The sequence below is a fragment of the Vombatus ursinus genome, unplaced genomic scaffold, assembly GCF_900497805.2.
Source record: "Vombatus ursinus unplaced genomic scaffold, bare-nosed wombat genome assembly UNPS02009173.1, whole genome shotgun sequence".
Taxonomy (NCBI): Eukaryota; Metazoa; Chordata; class Mammalia; order Diprotodontia; family Vombatidae; genus Vombatus; species Vombatus ursinus.
The window spans coordinates 4,928,095-4,948,890 of record NW_020948951.1 but is presented as its reverse complement, the minus strand read 5'-3'; the positions used below and the strand labels follow the sequence as shown (position 1 = coordinate 4,948,890).

Sequence of the window (20,796 nt, the reverse complement as noted above, 5' to 3'; positions counted from 1 at the left end):
AAATAAAGTGAAAATAGTGTGCTTCAGTTTGCATTCAGACTCCATCAGTTGTTCCTCTGGAAGTGGATAGTATTTTCCTCCATTAGTCATTTGGAATTGTCTTGGATCATTGTATTGCTGAGAAGAACTAAGTCAGTCATAATTGGTCGCCGTACAATGTTTCTATTACTGTGTACAGTGTTCTTCTGGTTTTGCTCAGTTCACTTTGCATCAATTCATGTAAGTCTTTCCAGGTTTTTATGAAAGCTGCCTGCTCATTATTTCTTATAGCTCAATAGTATTCCATTATATTCGTATACCACAACTTGTTCAGCCATTCCCCAATTGGTGGGCATCCCCTCAATTTCCAATTCTTTGCCACTACAAAAAGAGCTGCTACAAATATTTTTGTACATGTAGGGCCATTTCCCTTTTTATGATCTCTTTGGGATATAGACCTAATAGTGGTATTGGGGCCAGTAGAATTTAAAAGGTTCAAGAACATTGACACATTAGAACTTGTTATAATTCTGTTTGCCATATGCATAATTTCAGCATGACATATGTGTCTAAAACACCATCCAAGGAAATTTACATATTCAATCGCTTTCTTAGCTATATTGGGTCTTGATTACTTTTCTGATATTAATGAGGTCCAAGATTTGTTCAGACCTTTCACATCTCCCCTTCCTTCAGATACCCTCCCAATGGTGTGACCTCTAGCACAGGTCTAATCCCATTGCTTTTCCTGTCTGCCTTTGTTCTCTTTGGTATTGTTCTCCCTACTGTATAGAAGTGTCTAGGACTATGATGTTTGGATCCAGATGTGGTGGCTCCATTGTCCTTGATAGTGGAAAAAAAAGTTTATTCTAAAACTCCTTTGTGTAGCTTTTCCATTTTTCTTCTGTTTGTTTCATCCTTTAATGTCCTTGGAATGACTTGGTTAAGATGGGTCTCTCACCAATTTTTTTTTCTTTTTTTAACTTTGGAAAATTTTTTGGCATTTTTTTTGTTATTCTGAACTTGACAAATACTAACAAACATGAACATGCACAAAGAATAGAAAAAGAGAATTATATATGAAACTACAAATCTCTATTACACAGAACTTATTTTTAAAGTACATAATGAATTCAACAGTTTAGTTTTAAAGCTGTCCTGCTTGTCTGTTTCCCTCTGAACCTTTTTCTACTCTCTTCTGTACGTTAAAAACAAGTTGCAATGCTTTCATTTCTTTTTTTTCTGCACAACTATCACCAAGCCTTCTTTTTTTTTCTCCCAATTGCCCACCAAATTAAAAAAAAAAAACTCTCCCTTATAACAAACAAGTATATTCAAGCAAAAACAGATCTCATTGGATAAAAAAAAGTCTCTCTCATTTCACACCTCTAGCCCATAACTTCTTTGTCAAGATGTGGCATCTATATTTCATCATTGGTTCTCTGGAGTTGTCATGGATCATTGTATTGATCAGTATTCTTAAGTTTTTCAAAGTTGTTTTTCTTTAAAATGTTTTTGTAATTATGTAAATTGTATAAATTGTCTTGGTTCTGTTCACTTCATTTCTGCATCAGTTCCTACAAGTCTTTCCAGGTGTCTCTAGATCCATCCCTTTTGTCACATCCTTCAGCACAACAAATAATACTTCATTACAGTCATAAGACATAATTTATTAAGTCATCCCCCCTTCTCATTTCTAGTTCTTTTGCTGCAACAAAAAGAGCTACTCTGAATATTTTTATACATATGTGTCCTTTCCTTCTAGAGTTCTGTTATGTCTTTTGGAATATATGCCTAGCAGTGGCACCAATTTCAGCAAAGACTCTGAGAACGGTTATGAAGGAAGTGTCATTGCTAAGATTAGCAATCACTCAGTCAATCAACAAGCATATATTAAGTGTAACCTTAGAGTCATTCTTGATTCCCCTCTCTCCCTCCTCCCACATGTTCAATCAGTTGCTAAGTCTCATTGATTCTCCCTCCATAGCGTTTCTTGTATCTTGTCTTATACCTTCCATTCAAGTGTTTACCACCCTAAACCAGGCCATCTTTACCTCTCACCTGAACTACTGAAACTCTTAATGTAATCACTCTTAAGATGCTAAAGCCCAAATCTGATCATATTACTAGTCTGCTCAGAAAAGATCCAGGGGTTCTCTATTGCCACTAGAGAACTTCTTTTGATATCGAAAGTCCCTCATGATTGAGATCCAGTCTCTCTTCCCAGACTTACTTACCTTCCAACACTCTCCATTCTAGCCAACCTGGCCTGCTTTCTGTGCTTCATTCCATCTTTCATGTCTGTACATTTACAGACAGCCCACCATGCCTGGAATGGCCTGTTTGCTCATCTCTGACTGTTAGGACTCTTTGTTTTCTGCAAAGCCCAGATCAAGTGCCACCTCTTACTCTCAGGTACTTCCTCATCCCCAGAGCTGCTAGAACCTCATCTGCAAATGACCTTTGGTTTGCTTTTAGATATATATCTTATACTTCCTGACAGGCAGGGACTGTTCCATTTTTGTCTCTGTTTTCCTGGTGCCAAGCACAGTATCTTGGTGCTTAATAAATGCTTACTGATTTTAGCACAACAGATTTCAAAGAATTCAGAAGAAAAGCTAAAATCCTTTGGGGGGAGTCAGCCCAGAAAGGATAGGGAATTCTTGATCATCAAATCTGGGAGACAAAAACAAACAATTTCAATGAGCAGAAAATAGAGAGTGGTTTGACATTCAGAAGAAGAGAGAACTCACCAGCCAATACAGATTTTCAAAAGGTATTTATGGGGACTGTGGTAAAATGATGTGGTAGGATGCAAAGGAGCCCAAATCCCCTGCAAATGCCCCACTCTGGATAGGTATTAAAGAGAATTACCTCTAGACTCCCTGGCACAACTTAGGAATCCACAGGGGGACCCCTGGAGTCCTGCAGCAACTCTGGGATAGATAAGCTAGGGTAGGTTGAGTGCAGAGAGCAGAGGGCAGAGTGCAGGCAGACTGTGGAAGTTTCAGTCAGGTTCAGCATTCCCTGCCTGACTCTAGAAGCTCCCAACCCCAACCCCAGTCTTCCCTAAAGTCCTAGGATTCAGGAGTCCAATCAGAGAGAACAGTCTAAAGGTGTTCTATGAGTCATGATACTACTGTCCAGTTGCCAGAAAAAGGCCTTGGGCAAAATCCAGCCTGATCAGTTCTCTAAGCCTGTGATAGGAACCTAGCACCGATGAGACTAGCCTCTGAGCCCAGCAGGAGAGGGAAGTGGAAACCCAGAGAAAGCCTATGGAAGGGGGAGGTCCATGAACCCTACAACAAGAGAGAATTCCCAGGAAGAACCCAATATTAGAGCAACCCCACCCCAACCCCAGTCCCTTGAAGGAGAGGCCTAGTCTAAACCACTATTCTCAGGACTGGGCAGGTCCAGCCCACACCATTTTGTGAGCTTTACCCAAACTTAGGGCACAACCTAGATGCTGAGGTGGATGAGATGAGTGAAACAAGGAAACCTCTAAATACCATGAGGTAAATTCCAAGGAGGATAGTGACTGCACAAGTCCAGGCAAGCTTCAGAGAAAAACAAGTCCTGGCCACAAGGACTTCAGGAGTACCTGGAAGAAACGAAACAAGAGATATAGGATAGAAAATCTAGGAAAGAAAGAATGGAAAAGAAAATTGACACTAGAGAACGTCACCTAAGAATTGAATACCGTGAAGATTAGAATGAGCAAGGCAGAAAACAACCACTTAATAAGACAACAAGACATATTAAAACACAACTAAAAGATTGAAAAAAAAACAGAAGAAAATTTAAGAACTATATCAAAAACAACTGACCTAGAAGACAAGTCAAGGAGAGCTGTCTGACAACCATGAACAGCAACAACAACAACAGCAACAAAAGTCTGAAAACCGCACAGGTTATAACTGAAAACTGTCCAGAGCTCTTAGAGTAAGAGAGCACAAGGCTCATCTCCTCCTCGTTGCTAGCCTTCGGTTTGATCTAAGTACATCAAACTCTCCCCTTTGTCTCCCTATTCCCCTCCCCGTTTCTCTACCCCACAAAAAAATCATTGATTCATCTGCAGGCAGGATGTCATTAGGTTCCATCTGTAATATCCTCTATCTGTCTCTAATGTTACCTCCAACTGACTTCTATCTTGACCCTTGCTCTTTGTGCACATTTATAAGTCTCTGACTGGTCTCTCTGCTATTATTCTGATGCTGTTGCTGGCCTTGGCTGCTACATTCATTTACACCTCCTGCATTTCTGTTGTCTGGAGTGTTCAAGAAGCAAATGGTCTCTTCAGTTCTGGTTTTCTTTCTAAGAATGTTTCAAATACATCTTTATTAGTGAACATCCTTTTTTTTTTTTTTCATTTATGGTTAAGCTCAGATTTGCAAGGTAAGTCACTCTGAGCTGCAACCTAAGCTCCAATGTGTTCTTCAGAACACATTTTTCCATTCCCTCCTAGCATTTTGTGATAGGTATTGAATAGTCTTCTGTTATTTAAATTTCCTTTTCTTTGTATTGAAAGTCTTTCTCTTGATTGTTTGCAGAATTTGTTGTTTCTGAATCGAATTATTAAATTTAACCACTATATGTACAGGATTTTTCAGCCTTGGTTTTTTTTTTCCTTCTGGAAGTGATCTATGAATTCTTTCAATTGGAATTTCATTTTCTATGTTCAGAAGTTTTGGGCTGTTCTCTTCTATTATTTCCAGTAATGTGGTGTTACACATTTTTGCCGTCGTGTTCTTCTGAAAGACCTATCCTTAGGTTGTCTGTCTTCAAAATCAGTATTTTTGCTTGCATAGAGAGCATATCTTCTTTTAACATTATTGTTTTTAGCTCCTCTTCTTCTACATTGTCCTTTTGTGTTTTTGCATTCCCAATCAATTGTTCTCTCTTTTGTTTCTTTGGTGAGACTTATCATTGCCGATTCAAGTTTTTCTATTCTGCTGATTATTTTTGCTATGCAAACCATAAGTTCTATTCTCATAATTCTCATTTCTTTTTTAAATCACTCAGAAATAGTGTGTTGTGATTTCATGTTCTCCTCAGGGTTCTCTATCAAGTGATAGATCATTTTCTTTTGGTTTGCATTATTTATTCGTAGATGCTTGAATTGGTTTATTAGATCTGGAAACCGTATTTCCTTCTGCTGTCAATGTTTTCTCTGTCGATTTATCTGCTTATGTGCAAAGCCTATGAATTTTCTTCTTCCTGAGATCTCTGGTAATTTCAATCTTTTTTCTTCATTTTCCCCTATTGCTCACTTTCTGATTCTCTTCCCTCTAATGCTGGTTTTCCTGGGGGCTGGATCTCAGCTTCCTCACACATTGAATTGCCATTAATGCTTCACCAACCTGAGTATCTGCCCCAAGTGACTTTTGCGGGGACAAAACTGGCCTGTATCCTGTGCTTCTTTCCTCAGGCTTTAGTGGAGTGCCACACAGCAATTGTTGAGGTTGAGAAGTGCTGGGACCCCAAAATAGTAACATGCAGGTCCTGCCCAAATGAATTCAACCCAAGCCTTCTTTCAGCCAAAGACAAGGTTTATTAAAAATCTGCCACATTGGCCAGACTCTTAAGGAATCTGAACATTTGTATCACTAATGCCAGTGGGCCAGATTGAATCAGAGTCATTGGCCAGATTTTAAGAATCTGAGTACCGGGCTAGACTCTTATTAATGGCAGCCAAGATGGATCGTGTATACAGAAAGACTGCGGGAGGGCTCTAAGAGTGGCCAAGTAGTCTGAGGTGACTGGGAGGTAACAGAGAAGGACCAGGAATGCCAGGGACCTGGATCACATGGCCAAGGGAGACTGGGGTCTAGATAGGAACAAGGAGTGGAGGTCTAGGGTGGGGCCAGGTGCAGACCGTGAAAGGGCAGTAAATTAACTGGAAAGGGTCGCTGCCTCAAGCAAACACAGGAGACTTGACCAAGTTGGGAAATTCAAGGAGTTCGAGGAGGGGGTTTCCAGAGCCGGTACCCTGTCATTCCCCTCTCACACAAATGGGACCCAAATTATTTTGGAGTAAGGGGCAAAGATCTCAGCTTGGGCCCATACCCCATCAGCTCCCTGGCACCTCCAGGATCAAATACAAAAATCTTCTGTTTGGCATTCATAATCCTTTATAATTTAGCCTCCCTTCTATACCTTTCCAAACTTATTAAACCTTACACTACACACGCACACACACACACACACACACACACACGTGCGCGCACACACACACACACACACACACACACACACACACACACACTTTGAGCCTGTGGCACTGCCTCCTTGCTCTTTCTCAAACAAGAAAGACATTGTGCACTCCATCTCTTGGTTCCAGGTATTTTTACTGTCTGTGCCCCATGCATGAAACACTTTCCCTCATCTCTACCTCCTGGCTTCTTTGGCAAATAAAATCTCACCTTCCAAAGGAAACCACTCCTGATCTCTCTTCATTTTAGTGTTTTCCCTCTGGATTATCTCCAGTTCAACCTGTATTTATTTTGTTTGCACATGGTTATTTGCGTGTGATCTCCCTTATTAAACAGTGAACTCCTGTCAAGGACTCCAAGGCAGGGACTTTTTTTAGCCTTTCTTTGTATGCCCCTAGCACTTACCACAGTACCTAGCACATAGTAGATACTTAATTAATGTTTATTTACTGACCAATTGACTGAATATAAGGAAGAATTTTTTTTTTAAATGTGAGTTGTTCAACAGTGGAACTGTTAGAACAGTGGAATACACTTGAAAGGTAATAAGTTTTCCATCACTGTAAATGTTCAGGCTTGGGCTGGATGACCATCTTTAAGAGAGAAGAAAAGATTCCTACGTGTAGAGAGAAGATGGACTAAATGATCTTTAAAGTTCCCTCTAAAATTTTACCATTCTACTATTTGTTATCTTGTATTACCTGTTTCTTTCTGTTAGTGGAGAGGGGAGAGTAAACCCAATCCAATTAGAGTTTGTAATGTAATGGCTTACTCAGATGACTTTAGGTATCTACTTTATACTTTAAGAAAAGAGAAAATATAAATAGAGATTTACATTTTTAAGGGGAGCTAGGTGGTGCAGTAGATAGAGTGTTGGTCCTGGAATCAGACTCCTCTTCCTGAGTTCAAATGTGGGTGGCCTCACTAGCTGTGTGATCCTGGGCAAGTCACTTAACCCTGTTTGCCTCAGTTTCCTCATCTGCAAAATGAGCTGGAGAAGGAAATCTCTGCCAAGAAAACCCCAAATGGGGTCATGAGGAGTGGGACAGGACTGAAACTACTCAAGAACAACAAATGTAAATTTACATTTACATAAATTACAAATGCAAATTGACTACCCTCCATTTCACCCCAGAATCTGTGGTATATTAGGACTTGCAGTATACCTCTGCACTAGAGAGTCACCACTCAATCAACAAGCATTCATTGGTTCTAGGTACTGGGAGGATACAGAGAACAAAGGAAAACCATTGCTGCCCTTAAGGAGCTTACAACCTAATGGAGTGGGGGAGAGATAATGAGGGCATATACAATATATAAAAACAGATACACAATAAATACAAAATTTCTTTAGGGGAGGGGGGAGGGGCACTAACAGCTTTGGATGAATGGGAAAGAAAGGCTTCATGTAGGAGGTGGCATCCAAGCTAAGCCTTGAAGAAAATATGGCATCTAAGAGGCAGAGGTCAGGAGGCACGGGGGATAACCAGTTTAAAGGCACAGAGGTGATGGAGATGAGTGAAGTATTGTGTATGAAGAACTGTAAGGTAGCCAGTGGAGTGGCACAGTAAGTAGGATGAAGTAGAAGGTGGGGAGGAGGCTGCAGATAATGCATAATAATCTGGAAAGGGAGGTTGGGGCCAGGTTGTGGAGGGCTTGAAATGCCCAGTGCTAGAGTTTATATTTGATCCTAGAGGTTATAAGGAATTTACTGAGTAGAGGAATGACATGATCAGACGTATACTTTAAGAAACTCCATTGGACAGAGACTTGCAGTAAGGACAGCAGTGGGGGGAGACTTGGGGTGAGGAGATCAACTAAGAAGGTGACTATAAGAGTTCAGATAGGAGCTGATGAGAGACTAAATAAAGGAATGGTCATGTCAGTAGTGAAAAAAAGATCGATGTGAAAGATAATAGAAGTGCAGACAAGATCTGGCAACTGGTTGGATATATGGGGTGAGGAAGAGTGAACAGGTAAGGGTGACTCTGAAATTATAAACTTGGATGACTGCCTCCTCCCATAGATTGATTGCTCCCTCTCTCATCCTCTTACTGTCATTCCTCTTCAACCTCTCCCTCTTTACTGATTCATTCTCTCCTGCCTAATAACATGCCCGTATATCCTTTATCCTGAAAGAACTTTCACTTGATCCTTCCATCTTCACCAGCTATCATCCTACATCACTTCTGCCCTTTGTAGGTAAACTCACAAAGTTCCTCCACAATCGGTGGGTGCCTCCACTTTCACTCTCTTCTTAACCCCTTACAACCTGGCTTCTGACCTCATCATTCCACTGACACTGCTCTCTCCAACGTTACTGATGATCTCTTAGTTGCCAAATCCAATAACCTTTTCTCATCCTCATTCTTCTTGACCTTTACAGCCTTTGACACTACTGATCACTCTCTCTTCCTTGATACTCTCTTCTCTCTAGGTTCCTGGTTCTCTTCTTATCTCTCAGACCACTCCTTCCCTGTTCCTTTGCTGGATCCTCTTCCAGATCACCCCCTTTAAACTGTAGGTGTCTCTCAGGGTTCTGTCCTTTTCTCTTCTCCCTCTATACTAATTTACTTGGTGATCTCATCAGCTCCCGTAGATTTAATTACCAGCTCTAAACTGATGATTCTCAAATCTACCTACCCTTCAGGAAATTCTCTGCTGACCTCTCACCTCACATCTCTAATTGCCCTTCAGACATCTCAAACTGGATGTCCATGAGAGGTCTTAAACTCAACAGATCCAAAAGGGAACTGTGTTAAAATCGCATCGTGTTCAGACCCCCTCTAGTTAGTAAGTTTGTAAGTAGTCGGCATAAAGTAACAATAGCAGGAAATAAGATTGCGAAGGGTAACCTGGACATCACTTGCTGGCTGTCCCATGGATCAAAGGAGCATAATTTACAAACTGTATCATATATTAACTAAAAATCACATCCTGAGGCTATGTACTAAGTAAAGGGAAGCCTTTTGGTCTTATAATAGCATTATGCTATGTAAGCCTCATATAAGCTCCTTACATCCACAGTAAGACCAGCAGAACACCAAATGTTGCTGATAACTTTGAGATAATGAGGATATGTTAATGAACTAACCTCCAGGTGGCACAGATGAGAGTTAGTCTATCCTCTACCCAAACCCCTTTCACCTGAGCTCTCTTCTATCTTCGTATGGGTCCGTGCTGCCCATTGCTCCCAACTCTAATCCATGGTTACAGGAGTTTCTGTCTCTCCCTGTCCCCATTTCTGTCCCCACGAGACAGTCTGCCTCTGTGCCCCACCTCCCTTTTGCACTGTTTGCCCCTGCACCCTCAGTGCCTTATTAAAATAGTATTGAAGCTGCCATTGTGGTCTCAAAGAACTGGGAATGCAATTCAGGAACTCATTATCTTTACCTCTAAAACCTTCCCACCCCCACACCTTCCCTGTTACAGTGCAGTACCACCACTCTCCCTGCCCCTCAGGCTCACAGACTAGACTTCACAGTCCCTCTCACCTCCCCACCCCCCACCCCCTGCCCAATTTCCAGTATGTTGCTAAATCCTGTCAATATCACCTTTGCAACATGTCTCATATAGGCTCCCTTTGCTCCTCTGATACTGCCTCCCTCAAGAGCAGGCCTGGATTATATTGCAATAGCTGCTGATGGTTCTGCCTGCCCCAAGTCTCCCTCTGGTGCCAATCCATCCTCCATTCAAACACTAAAGTGATTGTCTTAAAGCACAGGTCTGAGCACCATCAGTTCCTTACTCAATAAACTCCAGTACTTCCCTGTTGCCTCCAGGACTAAATATAAAATGACTCTGTTTGGCATTCAAAGCCCTTTGTAACCAAGGCTCCTCCTACCTTACTCCCCAAACTCGTACTCCGATCCATTGACACTAGCTCCTGGCTGTTCCACAAACATGACACTTGGGGGCAGGTAGGCGGCTCACTGAATAGAGCACCAGCCCTGGATTCAGAAGGACCTGAGTTCAAATGCGGCCTCAGACACATAACACTTGGTAGCTGTGTGACTCTGGGTAAGTCACTTAACCTCATTGCCTAGCCTGCCCCCAAAAAATGACACTCCATGACACTTCTCAACTCGAATCATTCTCTCTGACTGTCCCCCATGACGGCAATACTCTCCCTACTCTACTCTGACTACTGGCTTTCTTGGCATCCTGTAAGTCCCAAATAAAACCCCACCTTCTACAGGAAGCTTCCTCTAACTCCTCTTAATTCCAATGCCTTCTCTCTGTTAATTACATCCTGTTTATCCTGTATATAGTTTGCTTTATGCATGTTTGTTTTCGTATTGTCTCCCCATTAGATTGTGAGCTCCTTGAGGGCAGGAACTGTCTTTTGCCTCTTTTTGTATCCCCAGCACTTAGCACAGTGCCTGGCACATAGTAGGCACTTAATAAATGTTTACTAATTATTTGATTGATACCCTCAACAGAAATAGAGAAGTTAAGAGTGGTGGGTTTTAGAGCAAAAGATGATGAGTTTTCTTTTGGGAATGTTGAGTTTGAGATGCCTATGGGGCATCTAGTTTGAAAAATCCAATAAGCATTTGATGATAGGGCCCTGACCTTGAGACTAGGGCCAGATATATAGATCTGAAAGTAGTCTATGTAGAAATAATTATTACATCCTTGAGAGCTGATGAGGTCACCGAGAGAATGTAAAGAAAGAATAGAAGAGTGCTCAGAACAGACAGGGTCAATCAACATTTAGAAGGTGGAAAATGCATGATGATGCAGCAAAGGAAACTGAGAAGGATCAGTCAGACAGGCAGAAGAACCAGTAGAGAAGAGTGTCATGAAAACCCTGGAGGAGAAGGAAGGAAGGATGACAACTGAGAAACAACCATAAGATTTGGTGATTAGTCAGGCAGTCAATAAGCATTTATTTATGAAGTTCATATCATGTCCTCATACTCTGATAAGTATGAAGGATACATAGAAAGGTAAAAACAGTGTCTTCAAGACATTCTGATTGGAGAGAAAAATATGTCAATAGCTAGGTACATACAAGATATGTACAGAGAATAGGTAGGTGGTAGTATGAAAGGGGAGAAATTACCAACAAGCGGTGGGAAGAGAGGGGACCTAGAAGGGCCTGCTACAGGAGGTAAGCTTTGAGCTGAGTCTTGAAAAAAGCCAGAGAAACCAAGAGGTAGAAGTGAGAGGGGCAGGGCACACTAGGCATGAGGACAACCAGTTCAAAGACATGGAGATGGCAGTGGAGTGTTTGTTCGAGAAAATGCAAGTAGGCCAGTGTGTTGAATAATAGAGTGCACAGCGGTAAACGAAATGTAAGAAAATTAGAACTGTAGTAAGGGGCCATGCTATGAAGGGCTTTAGATGCTAAACAGAAGAATTTCTATCTGATCCTGGAAGTTATAGGGAGCCACTGGAACTCATTGTGCTTTATATTGTAAACCTGTACTTTACAAAAATCACTTTGGCAGACAAGTAGAGGAGGGATTGGAGTGAGGTGAAACATTAGGAGGCTATGCAATAGCCCAGGCAAGAGATGAGGAAGGCCCGAACTAGGCTTATAGAGAGAACAGGCTTTCCTAGAAAGGTAAGGTCAGAAGCCAGATTACCCAGAGCTGAAAAGTGAGATGAAAGGAAATACAAAAGAGAATAAACAGGTTTGGTTTGGTTTTTTTTTTTTTTCGCCTGAGTGTTGATTGTGAAAGGGAGGAAAGATGCAGGATGATAGCTTGGGGGTGGGGGGGAAGGGCAAGTAGTAGTAGAGTATGGTACGGCTTTTTTTTTCTTTTAAATGAGGGACACTTGAGCCAATTTGTAAGCCCAAGAACATACAGGGGGAATAAACACAAGATTAAAGAAAAATGAGCAAGGATTGAAAGGGCAATCTTCCAGAAAAGATGTCACAGAGTAGATCAAAGTACATGTAAAGGGGTTGGCCTTAGCAAGTAGGGTCTCCTCTTCATCAGAAACTAGAGTCAAGGAGAGAAATTGAAGAACGATGTCAAAGGGCTTTGAGAGATGTAGAGAATGGCAAAGGAGAAAGGTCACAGCAAATGGTCTCAATTTGGTGGCCAGTTCCACATCCTGAAATGACTATCTCTGTTTTGTATAGTCACATCTTGTGCTAAGAGTTTTTACTCTTAGGAACCAGTGGAATCCAGAGAACTGCTATGTGTTGGGCTCTTTCCTAAAGCCCAGATCCTTCCAGTTGGAGAAATTGTATGGTCATGAGAGGAAGGAAGAGATCCTCTCTTCTTGCTTGCCTATGTGATCTTTCATCTTAAGATAGATGGATAAAGAAAGCACTTCTTAGGCCCTTACACTGGGGACACAGATACAAAAACAAAAAAGGAGTTTCTGCTTTCAAGGAGTTTCTATTCTAATGGATGAAGTCAACACATCAAAGGAAACAGTAAAGGGAGGGGGAACAATGGAGGAGGGTAGGACTAGACTTCTGGGGTACAGGTAGAAAATTCCAGACAGTGAGTAGTAGAGCTAAGATGAACTGAGAGTCTCATGAAATGGTGGTACAAGCCAGGGTTCACCAGTCAGAAGAGAGTGCCATAGTGTGGTGGCATGTCCAGGTTGAGAGGAAAGAAGGGAGAAGGTAGAAAAGTCCAGAGATGGAGAAGTGGAGCTGAATACTTTGATTTTTTTTTTAAATTCAACAAACATTGAAGTTATCACTAATTATACTCAAGAATTCAAAGATGAAATAGGTCATTGTCCCAGGCTTCAAGGAGCTCACAACCTAGTAAGAAGGCTCGGACATGCATTAATAAATATAATATGGCAGCTAAGTGCTGCAGCAGATAGAATATGAGACTTGGAATCAGGAATACCTGCATTCAAATCCTGCCTCAGATACTTGCTGACTGTGTGACACTGGTTCAATTTGTTTTACCTTTTTAGTCTTTAGTCTCACTTTGCTCATCTGCAAAATGAGAATAATAGCATCAGCTCTCCCCACCCCCCAGGTGAGAATCAAATGAAATTCCATGAATAACATGGAAGCATTTTACAATCTTCAAAGAGCTATTGAAATGGTACCTATAATTATTAGCTATTATTATTACATAGTAGGGGGAATATGGTAAGGGAGTAAAAGAGATAGATCCAGATAAAGTGGATCCCATTTGGGGTGGGAAAACCACCTTTTCACCTAAAGGCTCATGTGCAAACTTCATGGGTGGGGGCAGGTGGCATGTGAACTAAGCTTTGGAAGATGAAAAGGATTTCATTCATTTTTCTTTTTTACTTACCAAATCTCTCCTTTTCGGTGTTATGATTACATTTCTAAATAGGCAGAAATTTTGCATGGAGATTTTGATAAAAAAATGCATGTCCTAGATATGGGTGAAACTTTGGAATTATCTGCTCAGCTGGTGCCTCAGCCATCTCAATTACCAATCCCAATAGTAAGTATATTGTCTTTTTTGTAGAATGAATGTTTCTAACACCAGCACCTCCCTTTCTTAGCCCAGCACCCTCAAATGGATTTCTGTGTTGCCTCTCTCTAGCAGCCCTGGAGTTCCCTGGCATTCTTACTGAAGGATTACCAGGCCTAGAACTCCAAACCACTAAATTAGTTTCTTCATCCCTTGAAGAAGTTACTGCCCGGTTAGGGGCATGCACTATTTCCTGTTGCCCCCAGGTGATCAGGCCTAGAACTGGACCAGACAGGTTGGTTCTGGGCAGGCTTCAGCACACTAGGAAGCCTTATTTTACTTCCCCAAAAGATAACAAACATAAAATGCCCTGCTGGATTCCATCTTGTCTTTATTTCTTGTATCAGAAAAGCTCCTAACCTCTTGTTCTTCAACCATTCCCCTTAAACTTCCCCTATCCCATCTCCATTTCTCCACGGGCCTGTTTTGACAGAAGCACTGCCTGCCTTCAACCTATAGCCAGCCTCAGCCCCCATGCCCCTTCACCAGGCCTCAGCTCAGACCTTGCTCCTGCACAGCCATTCCCAATACCTGCTGGCCAGACCTGACTCACTGCCAACCTGGCAGGAAGGTCACACTGGATCACTACCAGTGCTTCATCTTGTGGAGCTGTAGAGTTATCAGGAAAACATAGAAAAACCCTCAGAGGTCCCAGGGGTGGAGAAGTCCTTGGGGCTTTTGTAATTCGTCTCCAATGGGATGCATTAATAGCCTTAGGGACCTGACAGGCCCTAGTAGGTAAATAAGAGAGATCAGAGAAGAGAGTTATGAACCGACATACACTCTGATGAAGGAAGATCCTTCTTACCTAAGTGATGTTCTTTATGTCCATTTGTTTTACACAGTATGTTGTTTTTTGTTTTCTGTTCTTTTTCCAAAGGTAACCGTCAGTAACCCTCATTCTCTTGGATTCCAAGTAAAAATGTATGAAGATGGCTACACCTTTGAAGGAAACACAAAATTTACAATAGTAAGCTGACTTCCCATAATGGTATTATAAACCCAGCTATAATTAGAAAATGGGCAACTAGGTGGCACAGTTGGTGGAGTGCTGGGCCTAGAATTAGGAAGACCCTGAGTTCAAATCTGGCCTCAGACACTTACTATCTGGGTGACCCTGGGCAAGTCACTTAACTCTATTTGTTTCAGTTTCCTCATCTGAAAAATGAGCTGAGATAGTCCAGTATCTCTGCCAAGAACACCCCAAATGGGGTTGTGGAGAGTTAGACACAACTGAAAAAAGACTGAACCACAGCAACAACAACAAATAATTAGTAGTCACTCATATAAAGGTTGGGTTTAATGGAATTTTCCCTCTGGGATTCAGAATTTTTATCAACAGGCACTCCTTTCACTAACACCCATTAGGGCCCCTTCATGTGTTTGGGAGGTACTCTTTGCATATTGTTCTATATGGCTAAAAGTCCATTCCCCCAGAAAGCCAACTGTTCTGCATTTAGCCAGCTGCGTCCCTAAACAATAGGTCTATCAGCAGCACAGTCGGGGAGGTCCTTCCAAGGCATCTGCTCAGCCACCGGGGCTGCCTATGAGAAGGCAGGACATCGGAGTAGACTGCAGTAACAACAGCTCACTCTTGTATACTGCTCGAAGGTTTGCACAGTGCTTTACAAATGTCTCGTTCTAAACTCACAGCAAACCTCAATGCAAAATCTTCAACCTGCAATATGTCTACTACCAACCTTTCCAGTCTTGTTTCCTGTTACTCCCTAAAATACTATCTCTGTTGTAGTTAACCTGGCCTACTAGTTCCTTTCCATACACATCATTCAATCTCCCATCTCTGTGCCTTTGCATAGGCTGTGCCCTGTGCCCTCCTGCCCTGTAAGATAGAGCATCCCCAGTTTTGTCTCTTGTAATTCCTAACTTTCTTCACACCACGTATTACACTTCCTGCATGAAGCCTTCCCTGACCATTCCCAATTGTTAGAGTTCTGTCCCTCTTGACAACATTGTATATGAGGATGTATTGACTCATGTAGGTGTTTGTGGCACTCCCTCCAGCAGAATGTATGTATCCCCACAACCTCTCTCATAGCACAGTGGACATTGACATTTAAGAAATGATTTTAAATTGTTGACTTGACTCTGATGAGAGTTCTTATCGGAGCACCTCGACAGAGAGGTCTTAGCTGAACCTGTCAATGGCCAGCTTATGGGCATGTAACATTTTATATGAAGTGTATGTAACCCTGTACTATATACTAGATAACTCCATGCCTGTAACTCTATAGTATACACTATGTAACTCTATGTCTGTAACTACGTACTATATAACTCTGTCCTGTAAACATCTTAAACTCTGTATGTCCAAAACAGAACTCATTATCTTTCCTCTTACCCCTTCCTCACTCCTACCATCCTCCCGGGCCATCAATTTAGGAACCATCCTGGATTCTCCACTATCTTTCACCATCCCAACCCCCATATCCAAGGTGGTGCCAAGGCCTGTCAATTTTTACCTTCACAACATCTTTCATATGTTCCCCTTCTCCCCTCTGACAGTGTCAGCTCTCAAGTGCAGGCTCTCAACACCTCACACCTGGACTATTGCAACAGTGGGTATGCCTGCCTCAAGCCTCTCCATCCTCATTCAGCTGCTGAAGTAGTTTTCCTAAAATGCAGGGCCAATCATGTCACCCCTGCCGCACTCAGTAAACTCCAGTGACTCCCTGTTGCCTCCAGGGTCAAATACAAAATGCTCTGTTGGACAGTCACAGACTCCTAATACCTTTTTAGTCCTCTTATACCTTTCTCCACCACATACATATACATATTCTTTGATCCAGTGACACCGGCCTCCTGGCTGTTCCACAAACAATATACTCCCTCTCTTGACATTTTATCTGGCCGGATCCCATCCCAGGAATGATCTCTCTCCTCTGCTGTCCTCCCTGGCTTCCTTTAAATCACAACTAAAGTCCCACCTTCTACAGGAAGATTCCCCCAACCCCTCTTAAATCCCAGTGCTTGCCTTCTATTAATTAATTGCTGCCTATTTATCCTGTATGTAGCTTGCTTTGTGTATGTTAGTTTGCATGTTGTCTCCCCCATTAGTTTGTAAACTCCTCGAGAGCAGGGACTAGCTCTCGTCTCTTTTTGTATCCCCAGTGCTTAGCACGGTGCCTGGCACATTTGTTGTTCAGTCATTTTCAGTCATTTCAGACTCCGCACATAGTGGGCACTTAGTAAATGTTTAGTGATTTGTTGTTTGTCTGTGACTCTATACTGTACAATATATAAAGGGTCTGTAACACTTTCTGATCAGAGTTCTCTCTCTTTTTCTCTCTTTGTCTCTCTTTCACAGAACATCACCCTGATGCAGCAGCATACCTCAGGCAGGGCTCACGAGAGCTTCATTTCCAAGTATGCCTTTCCTTTAGTCCTTTTGTATTTGTAGATTTGGGATCAGGCTTGTGATGCCTTTGGTGAAGGGAGCAGTGAAGGAGGAAACTCACTTGACCAGAGTAGCCCCTGCTTGGCAACTTAGAGTCTAAGAGAGCTACCTGAAGCACTGAAAGGCTCAGTGTCTGCCCACGGTCACGCGACCAGTGTTTGACAGAGGAGGGGCTTGGACCTAGGTTTCTGACACCAAGGAGAGCTCTAGCCCCTTAACTAAGCTACCCCCAAAATGGTTGTGAGTGAAGACTTGAGTTCCTCTTCTGACAGTTATCTGGAACAAGACAAATGTCACACTGTCGTTTATGACTTACATAGCCACATATAATTATAGACTCTGTCCCTAGGGACTGACCTCTTATTATGGACCATTACATTACTGGAATCAATGATGGATTCCTTTCAGAATCCCCACAGCAAACTGGGAAATAGGTCCATGAATGAGGCTTGTTCACTTTTGAGTAAGAGGGACTGACAACCCTGCTCCCCAGCACAGCATCCCACTCTAAGGAGGAGAAATCTACTCCCTCCGGAGGCACCCCTTCCCACCATGGGGAGCAACATTAAGCCAAAATTTGCTTCTCAGAAATTTCTACCCATTGCTCCTTTGGAGTCAAGCAAAACAAACCTCATCTTTTTTTTTTTTTTTTGGTTAGGCAACTGAGGTTAAGTGATTTGCCCCTGGGTCACACAGCTAGTAAGTGTCAAGTGTCTGAGGCCAGATTTGAACTCAGGTCCTTCTGACTCCAAGGCCAGAGCTCTATGCACTGCTCCACCTAGCTGCCCCTCATCCTGTTTTTTAGAGGGCAGCCCTACACATACCTGAAGACAGGGATGTGTCATTACACATGCATCATGAACAGCCTATGCCAAGACTTTTCCCCAAACTCCCTCCCCTTTTAAACTTCCCTATTCCTATTTTTGTTTTTTAATTCAATTTTATTTTCAGTTCTGAATTCTGTTCTTCGCACCTTCCCTTCATCCACCCATTGAGAAAGGAAGAAAAATAAAACCCATTACTAATATGAATAGCCAAGTAAAACAAATTCCCCTATTAACCATGTCCGATACACATATACATATGCCTCATTTTGCCCTCTGCGTCCATCACCTATCTGTCTTTATGATATTGTTGTCCCTTGCAGAGGGGAGGAACCAAGGGAATGGCTGAAGACAGTGTTACCCCCAAGGGAGGATTAACCTAGTTCACAAAAAGGTGGGGAGATGAGTAAGAGGAACTGACAATCTTGTTCAAAGTTGTTCATCTTTACAGCATTGCTACTGTATTAATTGTTCTCCTTCACTCTGTTCACTTCACTTTGCCTCATCAGTTCATACAAGTCTTCCTGTGTTTCTCTGAAACCCTCCCCTTCCTATTTCTTAAAGCACAATAGCCTTCCACCACATAAGTATTCTATAACGTGTTCAGCTATTCCTTATAGATGCTTCCCTATTATAGGGTGCCACCTGGGTTCCAGCCACCCAGGCCTAGAAACTTGGTGTCATCCTTAACTCTTCACTGTCATTCAGCCCACATGTTCAAATTCTCTCCAGGATAAACATTTCCAGTTCGTTCAACTTGACTCCTTAAATCCAGTCAGTCAGTCTGCAGACATTTATTAAAAGTTTTTACTATGTGCTAAGCAGTGGAAATACAAATAAGTGGGGGAGGGGAGAGAAACCCAGTGCTTGCCCTTCAGGCCCATATATTCTAGCAAGGATGAAACATGTAAATATCTAGATACCTGAAACATATTTCCAGAGAATGTGAAAGCAGCCTGAGAGAGCAAGGCTCTAGCAGTTGGGGGACTGGGAAAGGATGCCTGCCAAAGGCAGAACTTGAGCTGAGCCTTCAAGAAAACCATGGATGTCTAGAACTGGAGGTGAGCGGCTAGAACATTTCCACCATGAGGGATAGCCTGTGCAGAGACATGGAGATGGCATGAGGTGTGCTGTGTTGGAGGAACTGCAGGACCAAGGCCATTCACTATCCCCGTTGCTCTGTGGCTTTAAAAGGGAATGCCTAGAACTAGACACAGCAGAACAGGTAGAGTGAAACCACGGCCAAGCACAGTAAAACTTGCACATCCCTTCTCCTAAAATACTCAGTGAAGAAATTGAGACTCATGGAAGTCTTTGACTTGCCAAGATCTTTGAGCCAGTGCCCCTCCCAGATATTCCTGCTGCTTCTTAGACTGGAAGCCCCTCTTTGGGCCCACGTGTTCCAAGGAGGAGACACCACATGTTCCCCTGCAGCCTCTCCTACGGATCATGCACCCTTATGGAGATGCTCAGCACTTACGTTGGCAGGGCGGGCAAGAGAGACCAGGAATGATTCCTTTGTTCCTCTCTGGGCTCCACTCTTTACTCTCTGAATTCTTTTCTCCCCTTTTATGGCCTTCTCTCCCTGGAAGATCACTCTGCCCCTGAGGCCCCTTCCTCCGGTCAGTTCCTCCATTTTTAAGGACAGCGCTCATACTGGTCATATTCACTCCTTTTTTCTTTTCTGGGTTTCTCTTCTTGCTTACTGGACTTCTGCCTCCACCATCCCCAGAAGCCTTCTCAGACTGAACTGTCGTTCCACCTCTGTGCCCATTTCACTCTGCCCCTGAGGCCCCTTCCTCTGGTTGGTCAGCTTCTCCCAGAAGCTCCAACTTAAAAGGAAAGTGTCCTGGCCAGTTATGTTCTCTCCTTCATTACTCTCTGGAATGTCATTCTCTACTCACTACCTTCTCTCTCTTCTTCTGTCAACACGCTTCCCACTTTTCAGCTTCCTCATACGTGTTGTCTTCCTCCATTAGAATGTAAGTTCCTTGAGGCCAAGGAATGGCATTCTTTTTTGCTTGTATTTGCATTCCCAGTGCTTCACACAGTGCCTGGCACATAGTAGTGCTCAATAAATGTTTGTTGATTTGTTGACCACCATGAGGTTGTGAGACTTCATACAGCTGCGATGAATCCAGGGTACTGATGTACACGCAGTTGGCAGATTAGGGAGATCTGATCAAGGTGATGGTGACGCTCCGATTACCCTTCTGTGAAATGAAAGAGTTGGACCAGATGACCTCTGAGGTCTCTCCTAGCTTTATAGCCATAATCTTTTAGAGTAGAGGGACTGGAGGAACGTGTTTCCGTTTTCCGGACAATCGGGAAAGATGTGTTCCTTTAAAAAAAAAAAATGGAAAGGGAGCTTTTATGTGAATCTCAGGCAGAGAGGAATCCTGACTTGTATCAGCAAGGTGGACAGGATGAAAATGTCACACTGAGGGGCAAGGGAAGGCTGAACAATTAGAGCCAGGAAACAAAAATGAGCTCTTCCGGAAGAGGAGAGAAACAAACTCCAGGATGGAACAGTTGTTTGGGCTCTAAGGGATGATAATACAGATCCAGAGCTGCGGCCAGTCAAGAGAGCATCCAGGAGAAGAGGAGGTGAGAGGCAGCGTTTGGTGACCTCCTGCTGAAGGGACTGAGGCAGCAGGTGGTCCAGTTGACTTCCCTGAGAATGTATCCAAGACAGGACAGAAAACATTCCAAGACTTGTCAGGCAGGATGACTAACCCCTCCCACTCACCTACCCCACTTCTGGTGATCCTGGTGGGTACCGAACTGAGGAAACATGGCCAAAGATGCCAGTCTGACACAGAAAAATGAAGGCCTTGGGGCTTAGGTAATGTTTTCAGCACTACTTCCTTTGAAAAGCAACAGGTTCAGAAATGAAAGGCATATTTAGGAAATGAGCACCTAGGAAGATTGTG

At 42.7% G+C, this 20,796-nt stretch overlaps 1 protein-coding gene across 1 annotated transcript in view; it reads left to right on the top strand.

The window, feature by feature from the left end:
* CATSPERD (cation channel sperm associated auxiliary subunit delta) overlaps positions 1-20,796 on the top strand; it is a 128,029-nt gene that overhangs the window by 87,888 nt on the left and 19,345 nt on the right. Inside the window, exons 13-15 of the mRNA XM_027851293.1 lie at positions 13,481-13,594; positions 14,505-14,594; positions 16,950-17,008. Of these exons, the coding sequence (XP_027707094.1) occupies positions 13,481-13,594; positions 14,505-14,594; positions 16,950-17,008 (263 nt within the window). The remainder of the gene's footprint in view (positions 1-13,480; positions 13,595-14,504; positions 14,595-16,949; positions 17,009-20,796) is intronic.